Source organism: Cervus elaphus, chromosome 18, assembly GCF_910594005.1.
Source record: "Cervus elaphus chromosome 18, mCerEla1.1, whole genome shotgun sequence".
NCBI lineage: Eukaryota > Metazoa > Chordata > Mammalia > Artiodactyla > Cervidae > Cervus > Cervus elaphus.
Genome location: NC_057832.1, coordinates 105,404,155 through 105,424,919, shown reverse-complemented (window position 1 = coordinate 105,424,919; position 20,765 = coordinate 105,404,155). Strand labels below are relative to the sequence as shown.

General features: G+C 41.6%; 1 protein-coding gene and 1 long non-coding RNA gene across 3 annotated transcripts in view; one reads left to right on the top strand and one right to left on the bottom strand.

Annotated features, from left to right (window-relative positions):
• The window catches only part of NUP205 (nucleoporin 205), a 97,889-nt gene that overhangs the window by 5,165 nt on the left and 71,959 nt on the right, over positions 1-20,765 (bottom strand). Inside the window, exons 37-43 of one of the 2 annotated variants that reach the window (XM_043871620.1) lie at positions 20,193-20,321; positions 19,850-19,976; positions 16,242-16,408; positions 14,388-14,511; positions 13,809-13,937; positions 13,166-13,239; positions 12,111-12,605 (exon numbers count right to left, since the gene is read on the bottom strand). In XM_043871620.1, coding sequence (XP_043727555.1) covers positions 12,453-12,605; positions 13,166-13,239; positions 13,809-13,937; positions 14,388-14,511; positions 16,242-16,408; positions 19,850-19,976; positions 20,193-20,321 — 903 coding nt within the window. In that variant the 3' untranslated portion in view covers positions 12,111-12,452. Of the gene's footprint in view, positions 1-12,110; positions 12,606-13,165; positions 13,240-13,808; positions 13,938-14,387; positions 14,512-16,241; positions 16,409-19,849; positions 19,977-20,192; positions 20,322-20,765 lie in introns of those variants that run through there. The other variant, XM_043871621.1, reaches the window with a different exon arrangement.
• LOC122673773 overlaps positions 9,202-20,765 on the top strand; it is a 68,939-nt gene continuing 57,375 nt past the window's right edge. Inside the window, exon 1 of the long non-coding RNA XR_006334823.1 lies at positions 9,202-9,357. This is a non-coding gene — a long non-coding RNA (uncharacterized LOC122673773). The remainder of the gene's footprint in view (positions 9,358-20,765) is intronic.

Below are 20,765 nucleotides of genomic sequence, written 5' to 3'. Positions count from 1 at the left end.
TGGTGCACTTGAAGAGAAGGTGGAGGAAAATGCATGACAGTAAAAAGCATTTGTATGTTGTTCATGGAATACTCAATAGGCAAGTTTACAGAGTTAAGAAATTTTAATCAGAATAAATAAAGGATTTAAAAAAATGAAATCTATATGTGAGGAACGGTGACTGAGAAGTTAGATGGGAGTCAGAGTTCAGAGGGTCACGAATGAGCCAGAAGCCTCTCCACAGGGCAGGAATGCTTACCTTCCTCCAGGTCAAGACCTGGAGGCCTCCTCAGTGGTCCATCTGGATGGATGGATGCTATCGCCACAGTCCTCCCCATATTACATGTCCCCCCCACCCCCAGCACTCCCCGCAGAGAAGATAAGCAGAAGGAAGGGAGTGCCTTCCTCCCAAGCTCAACACTAAATACATCATGATTATGTCCTTTCTGCAACGATTCGGAGACTCTAGGAATATGTAACTGCTTCTCACAAACATACTGAGGACAATAAATGGTAAAACACCAGAAGTCTGGGGACTGAGGAGTGACATGAGCAAAGCTACATAGAGGACAAATGGGTGAGAAGAAATCTGAAAAACACCCTCCCAAATACATCTGGCCTCTAAAGGTTTTGATTAAAGGATTGCAGTCCCTTATATACCAAAAATCAGTTTCACATCCAACCCTGTGAAAAGATTTCAAAATGGTCTCTTTTCTTAAAGAATTTATATGATGTACAGAAAGAAAAGCTATACGTAAGTACAACAATTACAATGACAGACAGGACCCTGCACAGGACCCTGAATGTAACAGATGCATGAAAACCAGAACTGGGTCATGCAGTAAGTAACAAAATGAATGATACAGAAGTGCTTCTTTTGAGAAACCATACCTGAAAGAGATCAGTGTACCTCAACTTGTTATTAAAGGCTCTAAAGATGTTAAGGAAGTGTTAAAATTTAAACTGACAAGGGACATGACTCTGGAGAATCAAGGTACAAGACAGGAATGACAATGCGATGACCTGAATAAAAGAAATAGGCCCAATGAGAAAAGAAGATCGAACAAAAAATGGAGAGAAATACCAGTTTGGAAAGCTGGGTGGGGCTAGCTGATGGGACTTCAAAAACCAGCAAGCGCCTTTAGTTCTCATGCAAACCGGTAGGAAACCACTGACTGCTCTTCACCGGTAGCAACGTGATGAAACAGGAACATACGTTGCTGGTGGGAATGTAACATGATGCAGCCACTATGGAAAAGTCTTGCAAATCATCCAAAAGCTGAGCAGAGTTACCATCCGATGCACCAATTACACTTTAGGATATATAAGCAATAAAACTGAAACATGTATCTACACAAAAACTTCTACATGAATGTTCACAGCAGGAGTATTCATAACAGCCAAAAGGTGGAAACAACGCAAATGTCCATCAACTGGTGAATGAAGTAACAAAACGTGGTGTAGTCACACGATGCAATATCGCCATAAAAAGGAATGAAGCACTGATCCATGCTAAAATGTGGATGAACCTTGAGAACATTATGCCAAGCGGGAGGCAGTCAGAGAAGACCACATATTATATGATTTCACTAAAAGAAAAGTCCAGGACAGGCAAATCCAGAAAGACACAAAATGAGTGACTGTCCAGGTTGGGTGTGAGGGCAATGAGAAATGAATGCTAATGGTATGGAGTTTCTTTGGGAGACAATGAAATATAGTTGTTGTTTAATCACTAAGTCATGTCTGACTCTTTGTGACCCCATGGAATGAAGCATGCCAGGTTTCCCTGTCCTTCACTATCTCCCAGAGTTTGATCAAATTCATGTCCGTTGTGTCAGTGATGCCATCCCACCATCTCATCCTGTCACCCCCTTCTCCTCCTGCCTTCAATCTTTCCCAGCATCAGGGTCTTTTCCAATGAGTCAGCTCTTCACATCAGGTGGCCAAGGTACTGGAGTTCAGCATCAGTCCTTCTAATGAATATTCAGAGTTGATTTCCTTTAAGATTGACTGATTTGATCTCCTTGCTGTCCAAGGTGTTCTCAAGAGTCTTCTCCAGCACTACAATTCAAAAGCATCATTTATTCTTCGACACTCAGTCTTCTTTACACATCTAACTCTCACATCCATACATGACTACTGAAAAAACCGTAACTTTGACTATATACAGACCTTTGTCAGCAAAGTGATGTTTCTGCTTTTTAACACTCTGGGTTTGCCAGGGCTTCCCTTGTGCCTCAGCTGGTAAAGAATCTGTCTGCAGTGCAGGAGACCTGAGTTCGATCCCTGGGTTGGGAAGACCCCCTGGAGAAAGGAAAGGCTACCCACTCCAGTATTCTGGCCTGGAGAATTCCATGGACTGTATAAACCATGAGGTCACAAACAGTAGGACACAACTGAACAACTTTCACAGGTTTGCCATAAATATCCTTCCAAGGAGAAACTGTCTTTTAACTGCATGTGGAGCCCACGAAAATAAAATCTGTCACTACTTCCATGTTTTCCCCTTCTATTTGCCATGAAGTGACAGAATCGAATGCCATGATCATAGGTTTTGTCGAATGTTGAGTTTTAAGCCAGCTTTTTTCACTCTCCTCTTTCACTCTTATCAAGAGGCTTTTTTAAGTTTCTCTTCGATTCCTGCAGTTAGTGGTATCACCTGCATGTCTGAGGTTGTTGATATTTCTCCCAGCAATTTTGATTCCAGCTTGTGATTGATCCAGCCTGGCATTTCGCATGATGTACCCTGCATAAAAGTTAAATAAGCAGAGTGACAATATACAGCCTTAATGTACTCCTTTCCCAATTTGGAACCAGTCCATTGCTCCATGTCTGGTTTTAACTGTTACTTCTTGACCTGCATACAGGTTTCTCAGGAGACAGGTCAGGTTAGATATAAAAATTAGATAGTGGTGATTATTGCACAAGTCTGTAGACATACTACTACACCCTACACTTTAAATGAGTGAACTATATGGTTTCAGAACTACATTTCAAAACTATTAAAAAAAAAAATAAAGCAAGATTTGGGACTTTCCCAGCGGTCCAGTGGTTAGGACTCCACCCTCCCCCTACTGGGGGGCAAGGGTTTAATCCCTGGTTGGGGGATGAAGATCCTGCACGCAACACAGCCCAGCCAAAGCAAATAGTAAGAATGGGTAGAATATCAGCTATATGGGATAAAACTGAGGAAATCAAAGACAACTTTGAGGTTTCCAGATTGGACAAAAGTTTAAAAAGAATGGAAATGTCAGATGAAAAACTGAGGACCATTAGACTAAGGCTTTGTTTTGTACATGAGCGGTCTACTGAAAATGCTGTCAATTTTTTCATGTATAGACACAAGGGGCTTAGTCACAACACTGTACCTATGAACACAGAGAAGCACCAAGTCTGAAAAAGCAGGGGCAGCCCCGGAGCGCCCGACTCCTCTCAGTGCTGCTGCGCCTGCCCCAGCGGGGATTACTATGTGCGTAGCTCGCAAATAAAGCTACAATGTTTATCTGGAAATGGTTACTTGCAATAGTCCAGAGCGAATACTACCTGACAGGTCTGAAATAAGACCCATTAAATCACATTTTCAAAACGTACACACCCAAAACAAGTTACAACATAGAATCTGAACCACTTTATATCTGCCAAGGATTTACAAAATCTAAAAATAATCTGATTGTGTTTAGCAAATATAACTAGCATTCAAAAGGACACCTAAAAATGTTTCACAGTCTCAGATGAAAAAAGCTACACACTGACAAGAAAACCAAAAGTATACATTATCTTACATTAATAAAAAAGTAAACTGATAATTTTACTTCTCAAGCTTAGTCTCAGCTATAGAAGCTGTCAGAGGATCTCTTTGCTCCAAGGAAGCAGGGGAAAAAGTTACCTTTTTTGCACCTTAGTCTTTTAAACACTCAACACTTGGTGTAGAGATAATCATCAAATATGTTTAACAACTGCTTCAGTAATAATAAAACTCAAATTCTATCCCCCTCTACTAACACTACATAGAAGTACATTTTTAAGGTGTAAGCTAGGTTTTATATTCAATAATTTTCCTTAAAGAATGAAGAAAGTACAACAACCAAAAAAAAACCTATTAATTCTTCAATTGAGTCAGTAAATTAAACAGGGACATTCATGGAAGTTAGCCAGTAACACTCTGAAAAGCAGGGCATCAGGTAGAACTGGTCTGCCTATTTTCAAAGAAGCTGATTCAAATATTCAAGTATCTTATGAATATCTGACAGGAGTAACCAAGCAAAAAAGGAATACCTAATTATAAACAAATGAAATCAATCCCAAAGTACTAAGTGCCATTTGCTTGGCAAATCTAACTATGAAGTATGTTTCCTCTTCCTGTGAACTTTATGATCTATTCTAGAAAGACAAGACAAAATAAAATATTGTACATCAAGATGCAGTAAACAAAACACAGCACATTAGCAAATGATCTGAATGGGCCACATAGATTTAAGTGCCTTGTGTTAGAAATCTAATTCATATTAACATGTAAAAGGAGAAAAGTCATGATCACTAGATGGGAAAAAGCACAATAAAATTCTACTGCCAATCTCAATAAAAACTCCTAAGAAACAGAAGTGAGTAAGTGAGCAAGCATTGCTCAGTCATGTTCGACTCTTTACGACCCCATGTACAACAGAGTCCATGGAATTCTCCAGGCCAGAATATTGGAGTGGGTAGCCTTTCCCTTCTCGAGGGGGTCTTCCCAACCCAGGGATTGAACCTAGGTCTCCCACATTGCAAGAGGATTCTTTACCAGCTGAACCACAAGGGAAGCCCAAGAACACTGGAGTGGGTAGCCTATCCCTTCTCCAGTGGATCTTCCCGACCCAGGAATAGAACCAGGGTCTCCTGCATTATAGGTGGATTCTTTACCAACTGAGCTATCAAGAGAGTTCCATGAATCTGTTAGAAAATATCAGAAACACAAACATCCTACTAAAACCTGAGAAGCATTTCCACTCAAAGCAGAAACATAACTGGGATATTCACTCTACTTCTACTGCAAGTCCTGACTTGAGAGTGAGAACAGGAGAGCGGGAAAGAAGAACTGGAAAAGAACACAGAACTGTGATTTTTGTCTTCCCTGGAGATATGAGTGCCTTCATGGTACTGCCTTCTCCGAAGTGAATCTACAAACTACTGGAGCTAAAAGGTAGACAAGGATGCTAGATACATAATCAATATACCAGAATCGTTAGCATTTCTATACATCAGCAACAACTAACTCGACAATGGTGAAACTGACTCATCCTAAAACTAAGTACCCTTGCCTAGTTTATGATTAACCAAGCTCTTGATCCAAAACTTCATTCCTGGCAACTCAAGACTCTCGCTCTGAGACTGCCCATGTGTCTATCCACACATACTGTACTCTTTTTCCTCCTAATCAACACGTGACTTGTTTCACTACAAAAAACAAACAAAAACTTCATTCCGTTTTCTTGTTCCTTCTGACCTCAACCCTGTGCTAAATGAACACTAATCAACCAGTGTCAGATGACTAAAGTTGTTGCTAATGCTATCATTAAAAAAACAAGGTCCTACTGTACAGCACAGGGAACTAGTCAGTACCCTGTGATAAACCATGTGGAAAAGAGTACGAAAAAGGATGTTTATGTGCACATGTGTGGTTGAATCACTTTGCTGGACAGCAGAAATCAACACATTATAAATCAACTACACTTCACTAAAAATTTTTTAAATAGTATAAGTAATGTACTAAATGTGCTACTGTCAATAACATCATTAATGTATGAAAATTGCTGTTGTGCATAACATCACTAATATACAAACTCAGGTTCCTTCTCCAGGATAAGATGAGCTAACAGACTCCTGAGTCACAGGCCACAGAACTGGAAACCAGAACAACCCTGACTCCAAAACTACAACTAAGAAAGGTCACAGAAACATCACAAGACAATGACCTAGCTTCTTTGTTCTTCCCCTTCTAAAAACCCCAACCTCAAAGACCAAGCTGGAGCAGATCTGAGCCGTGTCTCCCACTCCCTTGCTTGGCGCCTTGCGATACAATCCTGACTTTGCAGCGAACACTGCTGTCACAGTTTACTTTTCTCCAGAGCAGGCACACAAGCCCTCTGCTCAGTTATAATGTAACGATAAAAAGGGTGTCACGTTAACCAAAAACGAAACTAAAAAGCACCCAGGCATACTAGGTAAGACTAAACACAGTAAAAGTGAAGGAAAAAAAAAATACTAGGCAGAACTAAAAAGTACCTGGAAAAAGCAAGACTATCAATAAGAAAACTAAAAAAAAAAAAAAAAACAACTCTGATGAAAGACCCTAAATAAATGGGAAGATGGATCACAACAATGTAAAGCTTTCAAGAGTAAAGTCATCAGGATGGCTTGTGGGAAAAGGTGGGAGATGGGCCACTAAGTGGAGCTGCGAAGGCAAAAAGGAGGACAAAGGGGAAGTGGGACGATGTGACAGCAGGAAGGTCCATACCCTGGGGTGGACCAGTGAGATTAGCCCAGCAAACCACGTCAGAGGATACATGTTGAAGGGCAGTGGGAAAGGAAACCTTGAAAATCCAGTGCAAGTGGTTATGACTTGATGGGGAAGGACATGGGGAGCACCCACAGATTCTGAGCATGTGAATAAGACAGATCCTCCTGGGTGACTACTCTGGCAGCTGCAAGACAGGACAGAACCAAGGGTGTCAAGGGAAACACAACGAACCAGAGACAACAGCCTTGCTATTCTACAGCCGATCAGATTATATTGGGAGTGCTATGTTTAAAAAAAAAAACATTCAAAAACTAGAATATTCAGAGAAGGATTACCATGAAGAATGAGTGGAAGAAGAAGAGATGGGTAGCCTGAAGACAAGACTGGCGGGAGCAGGGAGTTAGAGAGTGGTACCAAGGTAATGCTCAGAAACCGTAAAAGATCGTCACGTGAACTAGAACTGCTTTTTAACATCAAAGAGTAGAACCAGGTAAGAAGACATTGACCAAAAGTGAAAGAGGACCTGAGGAAACAGGTCCTGCTGTAACTGGAGGTGACTGAATATGAACTGAATGCCTCCTCAGAAGCAGAGACTTAAGCACCATCATGTTCAATTAGAGAATCTAAAATAACTTTTCTAATTCATACCTACTAGGCTAGTGCAGCCAGTCCAAGGATGGAAGGAAGAAGACCTGCTCTACAAACTTGGCAATGGAAACACAAAGACAGAACCTGTCCTAAGGTTAAGTAATGAAGACTTGATGGCTTAAAGCAATACCAACTCTTACTGAGTGCTTACTATGCGCAAGGCAGCATTTTAACTCCTTTTCAGTAATTAATTCATGGTCTTCACAACCCTGTTAAAGGTACTATTACTGTCCACTCTATGTTGGGGAAACTGAGGCACAGAGCAGTTAAGTAACTTGCCCAAAAACATACAGCACGTAAATGTGCCAGACACAGCAAGTAAATGATATGAAGAATGAAGGAGAGAACTAAGTCAAGATTATGTCAATATTTCAAGTTAATGAAAGCCAGGGCTAGGGGAGAAAGAAGTTAGGTGTGGAGTGCGGGGTGGGAAGGGAAAGAGGTAACAGGTCCCCCACATGTTGGGTCTAAGATAGAGGGTTGGACAAGAGATGTTCAGGAGGCAGCTGATGATGGGGAACTGAACTCAGAAAAAAGGACTCAAGGTAGTTTTGGAAGCTGTCAACGGAGGTGAAGACAACAGCATGACAAGGAACACGTCCCCTAAGGGTGTTGAAATAGAGACAGTCAAGGTCTGAGCCCTGAGAAACAGTCAGAAACCAAAAGAAGGGAACAGCAGCCAGTACAAACCGGGGAGATTAGATAAGGCAATTTCCCAACTGGTGCACCGAGATACTGCTCCTCTCGGCCCCTGGAGCAGCCAGGACCCAGGGCTTGTCACCTGTACTCTGTGCAGCTTCTTCCAAAAAAACAAGTCCCAGCGTGTTCCACTGTGTAAGAATATTGAAAAGCACTGAGATGCAGGATCCAAAAGCTGAGGGAGGACAGATTAAAGAGGAGGTGAATAAGAGTAACAGAGGCCACTCCTGTGAGACAGAAGAGAACCAACACATTACCCCATGAAAGTGCATAAGGCAGCACACACAAACCACCAGCAGAGCCCATCATATCAGGTTTCCCTTGAAAAGCTTTGAAAGTTTCCTTAAATCACACTGTGGCTACACCATGCTACAAGTGAGGAGGCCACTGCAGTAAAATCAAGGCAGAAAGAGGCGCCAGGACCACAGGAACAAGTTTCGACACGTAAGGAATGGATAATGCACAAATACTGTAATCCAAAGAGAAATGAGCAATGAAAAAAATATATTAATATAAGCAACACGATCAGGTGCGGTGGTTCTCAAATGGTGTTCCAGAAAATGACAACTGCAGGAAACATCTTGGAGGGTTCCAAAATGGGTGGTGGCAATGAACCCTCCAAGATATTTACTTGTGACTTATTCCATCACTTTCCAAACCTGTTCCAGCACCACCCTTCTGAATCCATGTCCTCCCAGTTACCAATGAGCTACAGCTGAAGTAGGAGACTCAATGACATCATCTTACACTTTGGGGCCCATACTGTTTTTAACCTGAGTGCTTCCTACAACTATAAGGCAGTAATTTAGGCAGTTTACTGTCAGGGATACCCTCTTTTCGTCTATAAGACTGAAAAATCAACTACCATCTCAAAAACGACAGAGGGACACTTTTTCTTCTTTAATCTCTTTGATAAAGAATATAACGTTTGGAACAAACACAACATTGTAATTATTCTCCAATAAAAATTGAAAAAAAGTTTTTTTTAATTACCCCAAACTTGGAAATAAAACAGAAGGACAGCATCTCGTTTCAGCATGCTGGAGGGGAAAAAAAGAAAGTAACATTTGGGAAAGTATCTCGTCCCAAGAGTACTCAGTTTCCATGGGCCACCTGGAAGGTTTTCAGAATACTCGCCTCTTATCACTCAGAATTTAAGAATCAAGTTTTGAAAGCACAAAAGCCTGAGAAGAAAGACTTTCACGCTGAAAGTTGGCAAGTCCTCCTGAAACCTTCAACAAGGCAATCTTTGCCAGAAAACCTGTTTCTAACTTAAGGAGAGCCATGAGAAATAATTTGCTTACTCATGGTAACACTCATTTTCTCCCAGAATGAGCATTCTGGAAAAATTACTTGTTCACCGCGGCCTGACTCACGTATGTCAGCAACTAGCCGTCCTCAGTCTGGAAGCTATAAAAGGTCTGAGGAGGGCTCCCTCGGTCTCTAACTCCGGCGGCTCACGAATTTCGTGTTTATCACTGGCCTTCCTGTGTTCTCAAAGATGGCAACCAGCAGGGTTCCAAGCGGCAGACGGGGTACGTGTTTAAGTCGGGGGCGGGAGGGCCGAAAAGTCATTAAGGAGCCTGAACACTAGGGACGCACTTTACAAAGCACGCGTGGCCCATCACACAACAGATTTGAAAAAACACCTATGCTCTGACACCTCAAAAGTTACGGCGTCAGAAAAACGCTAGTGAAAGGATGAGTGAGGCAGAACAAAAACCCCCACAGCCCACCCGGAAAGGCGACGAGCTAGGCGCCGGGGTTTGCGGGACCCACGCCCAGGCCCCCCCAGACCGGCACGAGGTCGGGGTGGGGGCGTCTGGAGCCCCCGAGAGCCCTGGGCCAAGCTCCGGCTCGCTCCTCGGCAGCTCCACTCACCAAGAACTGGAGCATAGTTTCGGCAAGCAGGGCGCGAAAGGCGGCTGCAGCTCCCAGGGCCGTCGGGACCTACCTCCCCCAGCGCGATGGGCGGTGCCCGCGGCAGACTTCCGGTTCACGCCCCGCTCCGCCTCTCCCGCCTTGCTTCACCCGGAAGCTGTTCCTTGCGCCCCCTAGTGGAGCGCCTGGGGATCACCTCCTGAACTGCCTGTCTGGCGAGAGCGCGCGGGGAACAGTAGGAGCAAGTCCCAAGGCCCAAGCCAGGCTGGAAGCTTTGAACATTCAGATTTTAGAGCCCAGTGCTCAAGTACCGCTCCTATAAACTTGGGTCGGGGCCTAGTAGTCTGTATGATTACCGGCATCCCAAAGACCAGTCTTTGAACTCCCTGACCTAGAAGGACCACAGGAGGTCCTGGTTCCCATCCACACAGGCAAAGCAGAATAACCTGTGGAGCTTTTGCGACATACTCCACTGGGGCTTCCCAAGTGGCGCTAGTGATAAAGAACCTGCCTACCAATACAAGAGTCTCGAGTTTGATCCCTGTGTGGGGAAGAAATGACAACCCACTCCAGTATTCTTGCCTGGGAAATCCCATGGACAGAGGAGCCTGGCAGGCTACAGTCCATGGGGTCTGGAAAAGTCAAACACAACTTACTGACTAAACAACAACCAGTTTATCAAAACTAAAACCCTAATAACTAGCAAGAACGTACTCACCTCTTTTTGATTTTCTAATTCCAGCAAACTAACTCAGTAACAGCAACACATTAAGATCCTATATTTATTTAGTATTGTTGAGGAATGGGCTTCCCTGATAGCTCAGTTGGTAAAGAATCTGCCTGCAATGCAGGAGAACCCAGTTCAATTCCTGTAGTAAAGATCCCCTGGAGAAGGGATAGGCTACCCACTCCAGTATTCTTGGGCTTCCCTTGTGGCTCAGCTGGTAAAGAATTGGAGAACAGATGATCTATGCTCCAAAAAAGTATTGAGGAATAGATGATCTACGCTCTAAATGCTTAAAAAAAAAAAAAAAAAAATCTAAAATCTTTTTCAATCTCCTTTGCTTTGCTGAAGAGCACATGCAACATCCACCAGCCTCTCTCCCGGTGTCCCAGGGAACAATGCTGAGTCAGGCGTGTGCCCTAAGTGTTAGCCTCTCCCTGTTATATTTATTACACAAACAGCATTTCTCGTCAGCCTTTAAAGCAATATACAGTGCAGCTGCAGTTCTTCCAGCTTCTCTTTTCCATGCACTTCTCAACTGCCCCAACTTCTGATCCCCATTCTGCTGTTAATTTTGGAAGAAATGGTGGCAAAACAAAATAATGAAGCTCAGTAAATCCCAAATCTTAACTATCCCAAACTAGCTCTCTGTCCTGTGGAAGGCTTCACACATCAGAGGTTTACAAAATGCTTTGATTCTGTGACTCAGGCTCTTTCCTGATCTTTCTGTGTTCATGTCTGTGTTCCACATGATAAAGCTTACCATATGCCTGATTAGTGGAGCAACAGTCAGGCTTACTGGAGAAGGAAATAGCAACCCACTCCAGTATTCTTGCCTAGAGAATCCTGTGGACAAAGCAGCCTGCTGGGCTGCTATCCATAGGTTCACAGAGTCAGACACAACTGAAGCGACTTAGCACTGGGAAGGAAATAGCAACCCACTCCAGTGTTCTTGCCTGGAGAATCCCAGGGACAGAGGAACCTGCTGGGCTGCCGTCTATGGGGTCGCAAAGAGTCGGACACGACTGAAGTGACTTAGCAGCAGCAGCAGCAGCCAGGCTTACTATGTCTTGGACCAGTTACTTACTCATCCACATCCCTCCAAGAATGCTCCTTATTAACAGGATGCTTTGCAGTGAAAGATTGATGTTTGTCAGTGTTAGGCAGTAGATTAATTTCAAAATATAACAATGACTAAGTCTTTATAAATGCCTAAAATGTCATGGACATTTTATTAAGAAGAAAAATTATAGAATTAAGTATTAATTTTCTGCCACTACTTGAGGGTCAAGACTCTTTCCCCTCTCAGCAGTCTCTTCTATATACCAGGCTGAAATAATTGGTAACTGGAAAGCAGCAAATGGACTTTCAGATGATGTAGTCACATGCACATAAATACTACCAGGCAAGAAGTAAGAGTGCTAACAGCAGTCACCCTATTAACTATGTGTAAAATACAGGCAGATGATTAATTTGAAAAATTTCATAATTATTTTAGGGAATAAATGCAAGTGATTATTTCATCATTTACATGCAGGAAAGAAAAAAATACTTTTAGTAAAGGGATGCCTTGACTTTGAGACATTCCTGTAACACAGGGTATTGAATATACTTTTCTATTAAAAAAGCATTATCATAAAACATGTTATATGGCTACAAAGGAAGGAAAAATAGGAGTTTTTCAGACTATGCCTTTAATTTGGCATTCAGAATAATACCCCTGGGGAAAAACCAGCACTGTAGAAGGATTCTTGAATTGCTGAATTCCTGATAATTCCTGATAATGCTGACCATTTTCTAGATAAAATTTCAAGAGACTGACCACATGTTTGTTTTTTTTTAAAAAGTTTTTTTTTTTTTAAACTAGTGAGCATGGCACCAGGCAAAGAAGTTTACAGAAAAGAAGTCCATATATAAAGAAAGAAATAGCAAAATATCTTCTGTTCATAATTTAGAAGGAAACTATAAAAAGGAGACAGTTTTCCCCAATTTGTCTCTTCCTCAGAAGAGTATAAGCATAGGCTCTCAGTTCCGTGATATCCTCAGCAGGCCTCGGATGCGTCTGACGAGAGCTTGTATGAAACTATAGCGAGATCGCACTTTTGAATACAATCCTTCAATGTCCAGAAGTTTCTTCTGCAGTGATTCTCCAAAAGCGCTGATAGCATCAGCCTGAAGCTAGAAGTAACACGTGTGACATTTCATGATTAAGTAGTCTCAAATATTTCTTTTATTCTTTGTCTTCCTATTTAAAATACCTTTGAATTTTTGTAATGTGATCCTTTCTCAGATGCCAAATTAACTAAACATTCACATTTTCCACCCTGAAGTTTACTGGTATGATAATAACGTTTTTCCTTCTTGTATAAGTACATACAGTTTTAAATTTGCTTTAAATTGCAGTAACTGTTGGTATATGGAGTTTCCAGACCATAACGCATATTAATTACTGAACTCTTACTACTTTCTAGGCACTACCCTGGCGTCTCACACATGAAGGCCTCATTTAATTCTGACAAAACACTTCAAGGTTGAATTATCACTTCCATTTCTGAGCTGAGGAAATGAAGGCTCAGAGGCTAAGTAAGTTGCTTTGAGTCACACAGCTATTAGGTTGCTATCCCAGAATTCAAATCAGGTCTTTGCATGCAGCTGTGAAAACTATCATCTTACTCACGTACCAGGCTTTCCCTTTGTACTTGCAAAACAAGAACAAGAGTATGAGAACAGAACGTTACCTGGTCTATATCATGCTGGCTCACTGTAGTTAACCCACTTCTAAAATCCAGATTGCTTTCCGAAGCAAAGGAATCTAGAGATAAAAGACACAGTCAAACTAGGTTTGCAGGTGTCTCCTCCACAAAAGAGAAGAACCCAATGACAATGAACCACAGCATCTGTGACCAGGCATGGGTCAAAGCTGAGGACTCTCTTAGCTTTCAGTAAATGGAAGCCCCTAGGAAGCATTTTGATGTTCCAGGCCAGGGTTCTCAAGCTTTCCTTCTGTTTCCTGCCACATAAGGGATCCAGTACATGCTCATCAGTCACAAAAGATCCCTTTAGCAATGAGTAGCGTGGCCAAGGCTGACCCATTTCCACTCCTCTGGACCAGAGGACTCTGGACCTGCATCAGCCATTAACTGCAAGAAGCTGAGGAGCAGCTGAAGACAGCCTCTAAGATGCTCTTGTGCTCCGCACAATCTCCTATGGACAGAAGGGAAATAGGAAAACTAGCTATGCCTAGTAATTAAGTAGTTACTTAGTTACCTAGTCCATGCTCTGTAACCAGAACAGTCAAAAGTCAGTTAAATGTAACTAGGTTTTCAAGGTGCTAAAATCTGCAGGCATCCTTGGTTCATTAATTTTCAGAATAAAGTTTACCTTGTAGCCTTCTGCTTTTAAATAAGGACCTGGAGGCAAATAAGGAATCCTGAGAGTCGGTGGGTGTGCAGTGTAACAAGTAGTACTCCAGATGGCGCCAGAGAATAAACAGGCAGGTCTCTATGATGACTGCAGGGGAGAGGCCAGATTCAAGGAAAACAATCTCATCACACAGTTTCACAAACCAGTTTCTGAGACTGCACCACTCAGTGATACACCCACAGCTTCAGTCTAACAAGCTGGTTGTAAGGTCTCTCCAGAAAGCAGCACGCTGTGCTGAGAGGAAGGAGGTCAGACCCTGGGGCAGAGCTAGCAGAGCCTTCAGAGTCCTGACCTCCTGTGTGGACACAAAGTATCTGCATATATTATGAGGATTACTAGTTACTGGAAAGAGTAAGAAAAAATTTTCCATTAGAAATATGTCAGGCATTTACCTAGAAAAAAATAATGATAATCATGCCCCTTTCCATTTGGTTCTGATACCCAAATAATGTGAGAATAAGAGTTCCTGCATTTGAAGATTCCCTTAGAGGTCACCCTTCAAGCACCCTGCAGTCTCGATGACTGCATTAAGGATACAAGAACAAAGGGAAAGCAGTTTAGCTCGATTGTTGATCAGCTTCACCAAACGCCGTCTTGCTAGAACATATTTCTGGGCAGTGGAGATTTTATCAACACCAGCAGGCATCACGGACTGACATAACTAAAAAAAAAAAACACAGCATTAAGAATGACATATATTGTAACAAAAATGTAATGAAAATCTACTATAAGCAGTCATTTGTGATAAGTATTGTGAAAAACATTCAAGTGAATTTAAACATCCTTGCAGACAAGAGTTTAGCATCTAGTTAGGAAGCTAGTAATTTAAAAAACAAGAGCCAAAGCAGCAGTTGAATTCATAAATGAATGTTCATCTGTGGCTTTTTGAAAAAGTCCAATCCCTCAAATACACATTTCCAATCTGTTGATGGGCCAACCAACCCTGAATTTCCTGTCAAATTAAGACAAAACAAAACGAAACAAAATGGTGCATTTTCAGTGGAGAATATCTGTAACAGCCGTCAGGTATCTTCTGAAGAAAACACAAATAAGACTTGTAGAGCCTAACAAATGTAGGATCATAAACCAGAAACTCCCCTGGCCCCTCCCCCATGTGGCATGCCTGCACGCACATCGGGTCGATTTAACCTGCAGACCCTGGGTGTGGCAGCAGGCGTGCCGCGGTGGGCTGGGGAAGTGCCACGTGCTCTGGTGAGACACTGCAGCTCCTCCTGCGAGTGCCAGCGTCACCCGTGAGCCACACGCCAAGGGCAAGGGCTGCCGGGTGCACACCACTCAACCTCAGGGATCACCTGAGCCCACTCAGTAACGCCTGCCCCTGCCTGTACTTGCTGGCTTTGGGTAAACTATACCCTCTTCCAGTGCCTCTGTTTCCACATCTCAGAAAGAGGAGGAGCAACAGTATCTGCCTTATGTATTCAGGTGGCGCCTGGAGCTCAGGGCTGGGCACATCATGAACTCTCAATACATGCTCCCTAGAGTTATCAAAAGGATGCAAGGAGGGAGTGGAGTGGGCTCTGACTAGTCTTGACGGTGACATGCTATAATTCAGAAGCCTGGTGTGAACCAGGAATGGCAGAATGGCTCAACAACCAGGCCGCCACACAGGACGCCAGGAGGCTTCAGCACTGGCCACAAGACGTTTTACAATTCAGCTGTGCCAAATGGAAAGGAAGGCGGGCTGCTTAGGGAGCAAGCCCAGTAACCCAGCCTCTTCAGTTACAGTAAGTGTCGGGGAATGGTTCTGGGTCATTGAGAGAAGGTGGTCAAGTCTGACAGGTCATCCCATTTGTCTAAAAAATTCACTTAACAGGGGACTTCCTTGGTGGTCCAATGGCTAAGAATCTGCGCTCCCAATGCAGGGGGCCCGGGTTCAATCCCTGGTCAAGGAACTAGACCCCACATGCCATAACTAAGACCCAGTGCAGCCAAATAAAATAAATAACTTAAAAAAAAAAAAAATTCACTTAACAGATACTGAAGGTGTTGGAGGGACAGAGACATCTTACCTAAGGAAATCACTTCTAACTGAAAAAGCATCTGCAATAGAAACCTAAGTTTCTCAGCACAGATGTTTACAGTATAAATTATCAAATTCTTTATTCAAAGGCCAGTTGCTTTTCTACTGAAAAAAGCAGGTGGTTTTCTTGAACAGGTACAACTTTTGGTCACTCAGTCAAGTTTCCACACTTATGAAGTGTGGTACTTAGGTGAGGGACTCTTCTTCAAGCCACCACAAAGAGTCACTGGAGTTCCTTTCATCTCACTGCATGCATTATCTTTACTTACCAGCCTGACACTGGTCCCCTGCCTTATCAGGAAAACCAATGGCTTCTCAGAAGTCTCCATTGCCCATTATAAGATTCATACCTCTTTTATCTCATCTGGGGGAAGCTGCTCGACGTTCTGTAGCTTGTTGACACTCCGTCGATGACTGTCATAATAGCTGAAGAAATCATTAGCGCTCTGTCTCAGCAGGTAGACGATAATGCCCAAACCAGGCAGGTGCCAGTATGGAACCACTGGAGCTTGGGTATCTAATGGAGTTGATTAAAAAAAAAAACCAATGTTCTACCTACAGCCATTTTATATGAATTTCAAATGACCTGTTTTTTTTTTTAAAAAAGGAAAGCCCAGGAATTTAAAGGCATGTAAACTATTATTAAAAACAATCCAGGACTACTTTTAAACACCACTAACAGTTCAAGTGACTGAAATGAACTGAACTGAACAGTTCAAAGGCGTGGTTAGGAGCTACTGTAATGAGGTAGGTACATTAAGGATAGAGCCTTGAGACAATAAGTCAGTCTGGCTGATGGACACTGAGAAAGCTTATCCTTTACTGGGTGAAGACCTCTTTGAGAATTCAATGGAAGCTATAAGCCTATACACCCATCTCTCTACCACCCACCACCCCGTATGCACAGATATAGCTTACAGTTTCCTGACCCCCAGGTGAATAAGTCCTGCCTCACCCTAAGGCTTTACTTATATGGATTCATTTCCAATCTGCATCTTTCTGGTTGCTGAGTTGCCAGCTCAAAATCATTCTTCCAAACAGACAAGTAGAATACTAACACATAGCTAAAAAACAGATAACAGAATTTTTAAAGCTTAAGTCTTCCACCACAATAGTTCCATTTGGCTAGCAAAACAAAATGATCTGCCTTTTACGTGACCACTTTCTGATGAAGGTAGAAAGGAACAATGTGATGCTGGAAACGCTGTATGTAAAGGGAAGTACAACTAGAGAGCAGCAACATCATTATTCTAGACATGGTCTGTGTGGTGCAAATAATGCAATTTCCTCTTGCAACGAAGGGATTTCTTTGAGAAACACCTTAGTAATTTCAAGTTTAATTTGAAGACAAACTTTGTTTAATGGCCCCAACTGCCATGAATACTGAGGGAGAGAGATCTACACTTGCTTCCTTCACTGCCATCTCCCTGAACTTTGCTCCAAAGTCGGATCTAACAGACCTTCACATGGAGGGGAAAAAGAAGACTCCTTTGTCAATGGATTTTGCCTAGACTCATCTGATTTGCCAGGTCTCCTTTACCAGTCTTCAGTGAGGATGTGACAATCTTTATGACACAGGTCATCACAGAAAGCCTTCTCTTAGTGAAATTAGCTATGCCAGTCCCTGGATAACATTTGTGAGACCTCAACTTGGTAAGAAATGAAGTGAAGTGAAGTGAAGTCGCTCAGTCGTGTCCGACTCTTTGCGACCCCATGGACTGTAGCCTACCAGGATTCTCAGTCCATGGGATTTTCCAGGCAAGAATACTGGAGTGGGTTGCCATTTCCTTCTCCACAACTTGGTAGGAAACTAGCCACAAATACAATGGTCTAATGCTGAGAGTAATTCAGATTTCTTCAGGAATTCTTATACAATAATTTGCTCCAGTCTAGAAAATATTCAGAGGCACCGGACTTAGACATCTGATGAGGATGGCTCATGAGATATTTAATTACAGAAATAGATTCTGTGGGAAAGAGAACGAGGTCAAGGAAATAGAAGTGCTACAGCAAGTGTCCCTTGATCACAAGGAACAGTAAATATACTAGAGGATAACAACAATATAAGAGCAATAATAAAGATAATAATAGCTAACACTGATGTTGTGCTGTCAGGCACTATTCGAAAGCACGTTATACTTATTAACACATTTAATCCTTACAATAATTCATTAGAGGAGACCTTGTTATTACTTCTACTTTATAGACAAAGAAACTGAGTCACAAAGAGCTAAGTCATTTTTCTTAAGTCACCTGTAGAACTGGGATTCATATCCAGGCAGTTCATCATCAGACTGTGCTCTTAACCCTAGGTTAACCACTAAGTTAAACTGTCTCTCTGTAACTATTCTAGAACCTACTAAATACCTACCCATTTGTATGTCTAGAATTGGCAGGGAAGAAAATGCTTATTAGTCCTTAAAAAAGTCTGAAGAAAAATAAATCCAAATTTATGTGATCAGTTGATTTCTGACAACATGTACCAAAGTAATCAAACCAAAAGATAAATCTTTTCAGCAAATGGTACTAGACCTGGACACAGGCTCATCACTTGTCATCAAGGAAATGCAAATTAAAACCATAATGAGATATCACAACACATCCACTAGAACAGCTGAAACTTAAAAAGACTGACAAACCAAGCACTGGCTAGGATGTGGATCAACTAGAACTCTTTACATGGCTGGTAGAAATATAAAATGATTTTCACTTTGTAAAACAGAATAGCAGTATCTTACTTAGTTAAACATATCACACAAGCCAGCAATTGCATTCCTAGGCATCTAATCAAGGGGTATGAAAACATAAGTCCACATTAAGATCTATATCCAAACATTCATAGCAGCAATATTCACAATAGCTAAACATCTGGAAATAACCCAAATGTCTATCAACTAGTGGATAGATAAATTCATATGGAATACTAGCCATAAGTAAAAAGAACCAAACAGTAATACACACATGTAAGTGGATTTCAAAAACACTGAGCTAAATGAAAGATGTCAAAACACAAAAAAGACATGTTGTATGATTCTATTTATATGAAATTCTGGAAAAAGCAAAATAATAGACACCTTGACCAAAGGGTCAAAGGAAACAATCAAATGCAAAGGGACAAGAAGAAACTTCAAAGGATGAGGCAATTATTCTATATTTTGGCTGTGGTAGTAGTTCCACACTGCATAAAATTACAAAAATTACTCAAACGGTCCACCTAAGATGGGTGAATTTGGTTGTATTTAAATAATACTTCAATAAAATTCTCTTAATCCCACTACCTAGGACATTTATAACACAGTAAGACAAACCCCAAAATCATTCTCAGAAATCTCAAATAGAATGTTTCTTGAAATCACCAGTCGATCACAATACAACCACCAAGATCCAAAAGGGCTTTTGGCCTTTCAGTGTCCCATGGAAAACGGCTTTAACCAATCCATAATCCTGCCTTAGATTCCTAATCTTCGCTACTAGGTCATTAGGAAATCACAGGCTACATGAGCCTACTAAGTATCTAAATTTTACTGTGCTATGGTATGGAAATTTGGAGTTATCATACAAAATCCAGTTGAGATACTAAAAATTCAGTTTAACATGATTTAACATATAAACTGTCTGCAATATTTTCATACTTCTCACCAAGCTAGCTTAGTCTCCAATCCCAGACTCTATGGGGTCTCACACACTATGTAAAACTATACTCTCCCCACATGGCTCTTCCAGATTTATTCTCAGAAAATCTTAAATTTCTCTATTCTTTCAAGATCTCCAGCTGTATCCAGAGGTCTGACAACAGTACCTCCTTATCACTTCTTCTTAAAGAAGTCGTTTTTAAAATTCCCCATTCATTATTTGTTAAAAAAAAAAAAAAAAAGCTGCACCTTACTGGAGCTAACTAGAGCTTCTCATAATCCTTGCAACTTAATTCCTCAAACACAGAAAGAAAGAAGCAGCTCACCTTGTCGGGGCCCGTCTCTGTTAATGGTTTCTGAAAGGCTGGGCGTGAAGAGACACACAGCATGCTGGAAGGTAGGGGAACTCTGTAACAGGAGTGACTGGCAATATTCCATGACATTAGCACAAATCTACAAAGTGAGAAGAGCAGCAACAAAAATATTAGCTCCCCAAATGCCCCATCTCGTGCAAATCCAGATGCAAGGAGAACAGAGTTAGGTCAATCTGTAAAATTACAACAAAGTCACAAATCAATTTTAAAATTATCCACATGTATTACTTTTCTCAAATATTTCCAGGAACATAAAAACCGTAAAGAATAGTTACATAACTGCCACTCCTCTTACCTGCTGCATAGCCAGTTCGATCTCATCTTTCCTGCTCACTCTATCTCCCTCCACATTATCATCTTGAAATTTAAACTGACGCAGTCTGTCGGAGCCACCAAAGCGACTTAGTAGTCCTAAGCACTGGCGCTAAGGAAAGAAAAGACAAAAAATGAACAAAAGTTCACATCTAGCTGGATATGTTTAAAGTTAGTGACCTCTCTTTCTTGAGGGAGATAAAGAAAAACTCAGCTCAGTGGAGAGTGAAATCCTCTTTAATGTGTCTGATTTCTGACTTCCAACTGAGTCAACTATAAGTTATTAATATTAAAATTCATCTTTTTGCAAATTTATTTACTTGGCAGACAACTCATTAAAAGAATATTAATTTTTTTAGCAGTTAACACCCACTGAAGTCTCAGTGTTGGCCCCCAATTTTTTGTATCACACCAAGTAACTCCTTAGGAGATACCCATTAAACAAACACCGATCAATAAACAGTGAGAAGAAAATGAGACGGTGGACAGAAGCAGATCTGTGATCATTGTGTCTACCAAGGCTCAAATTTAAAGGCTCTGACTCCTATGTCTTCTT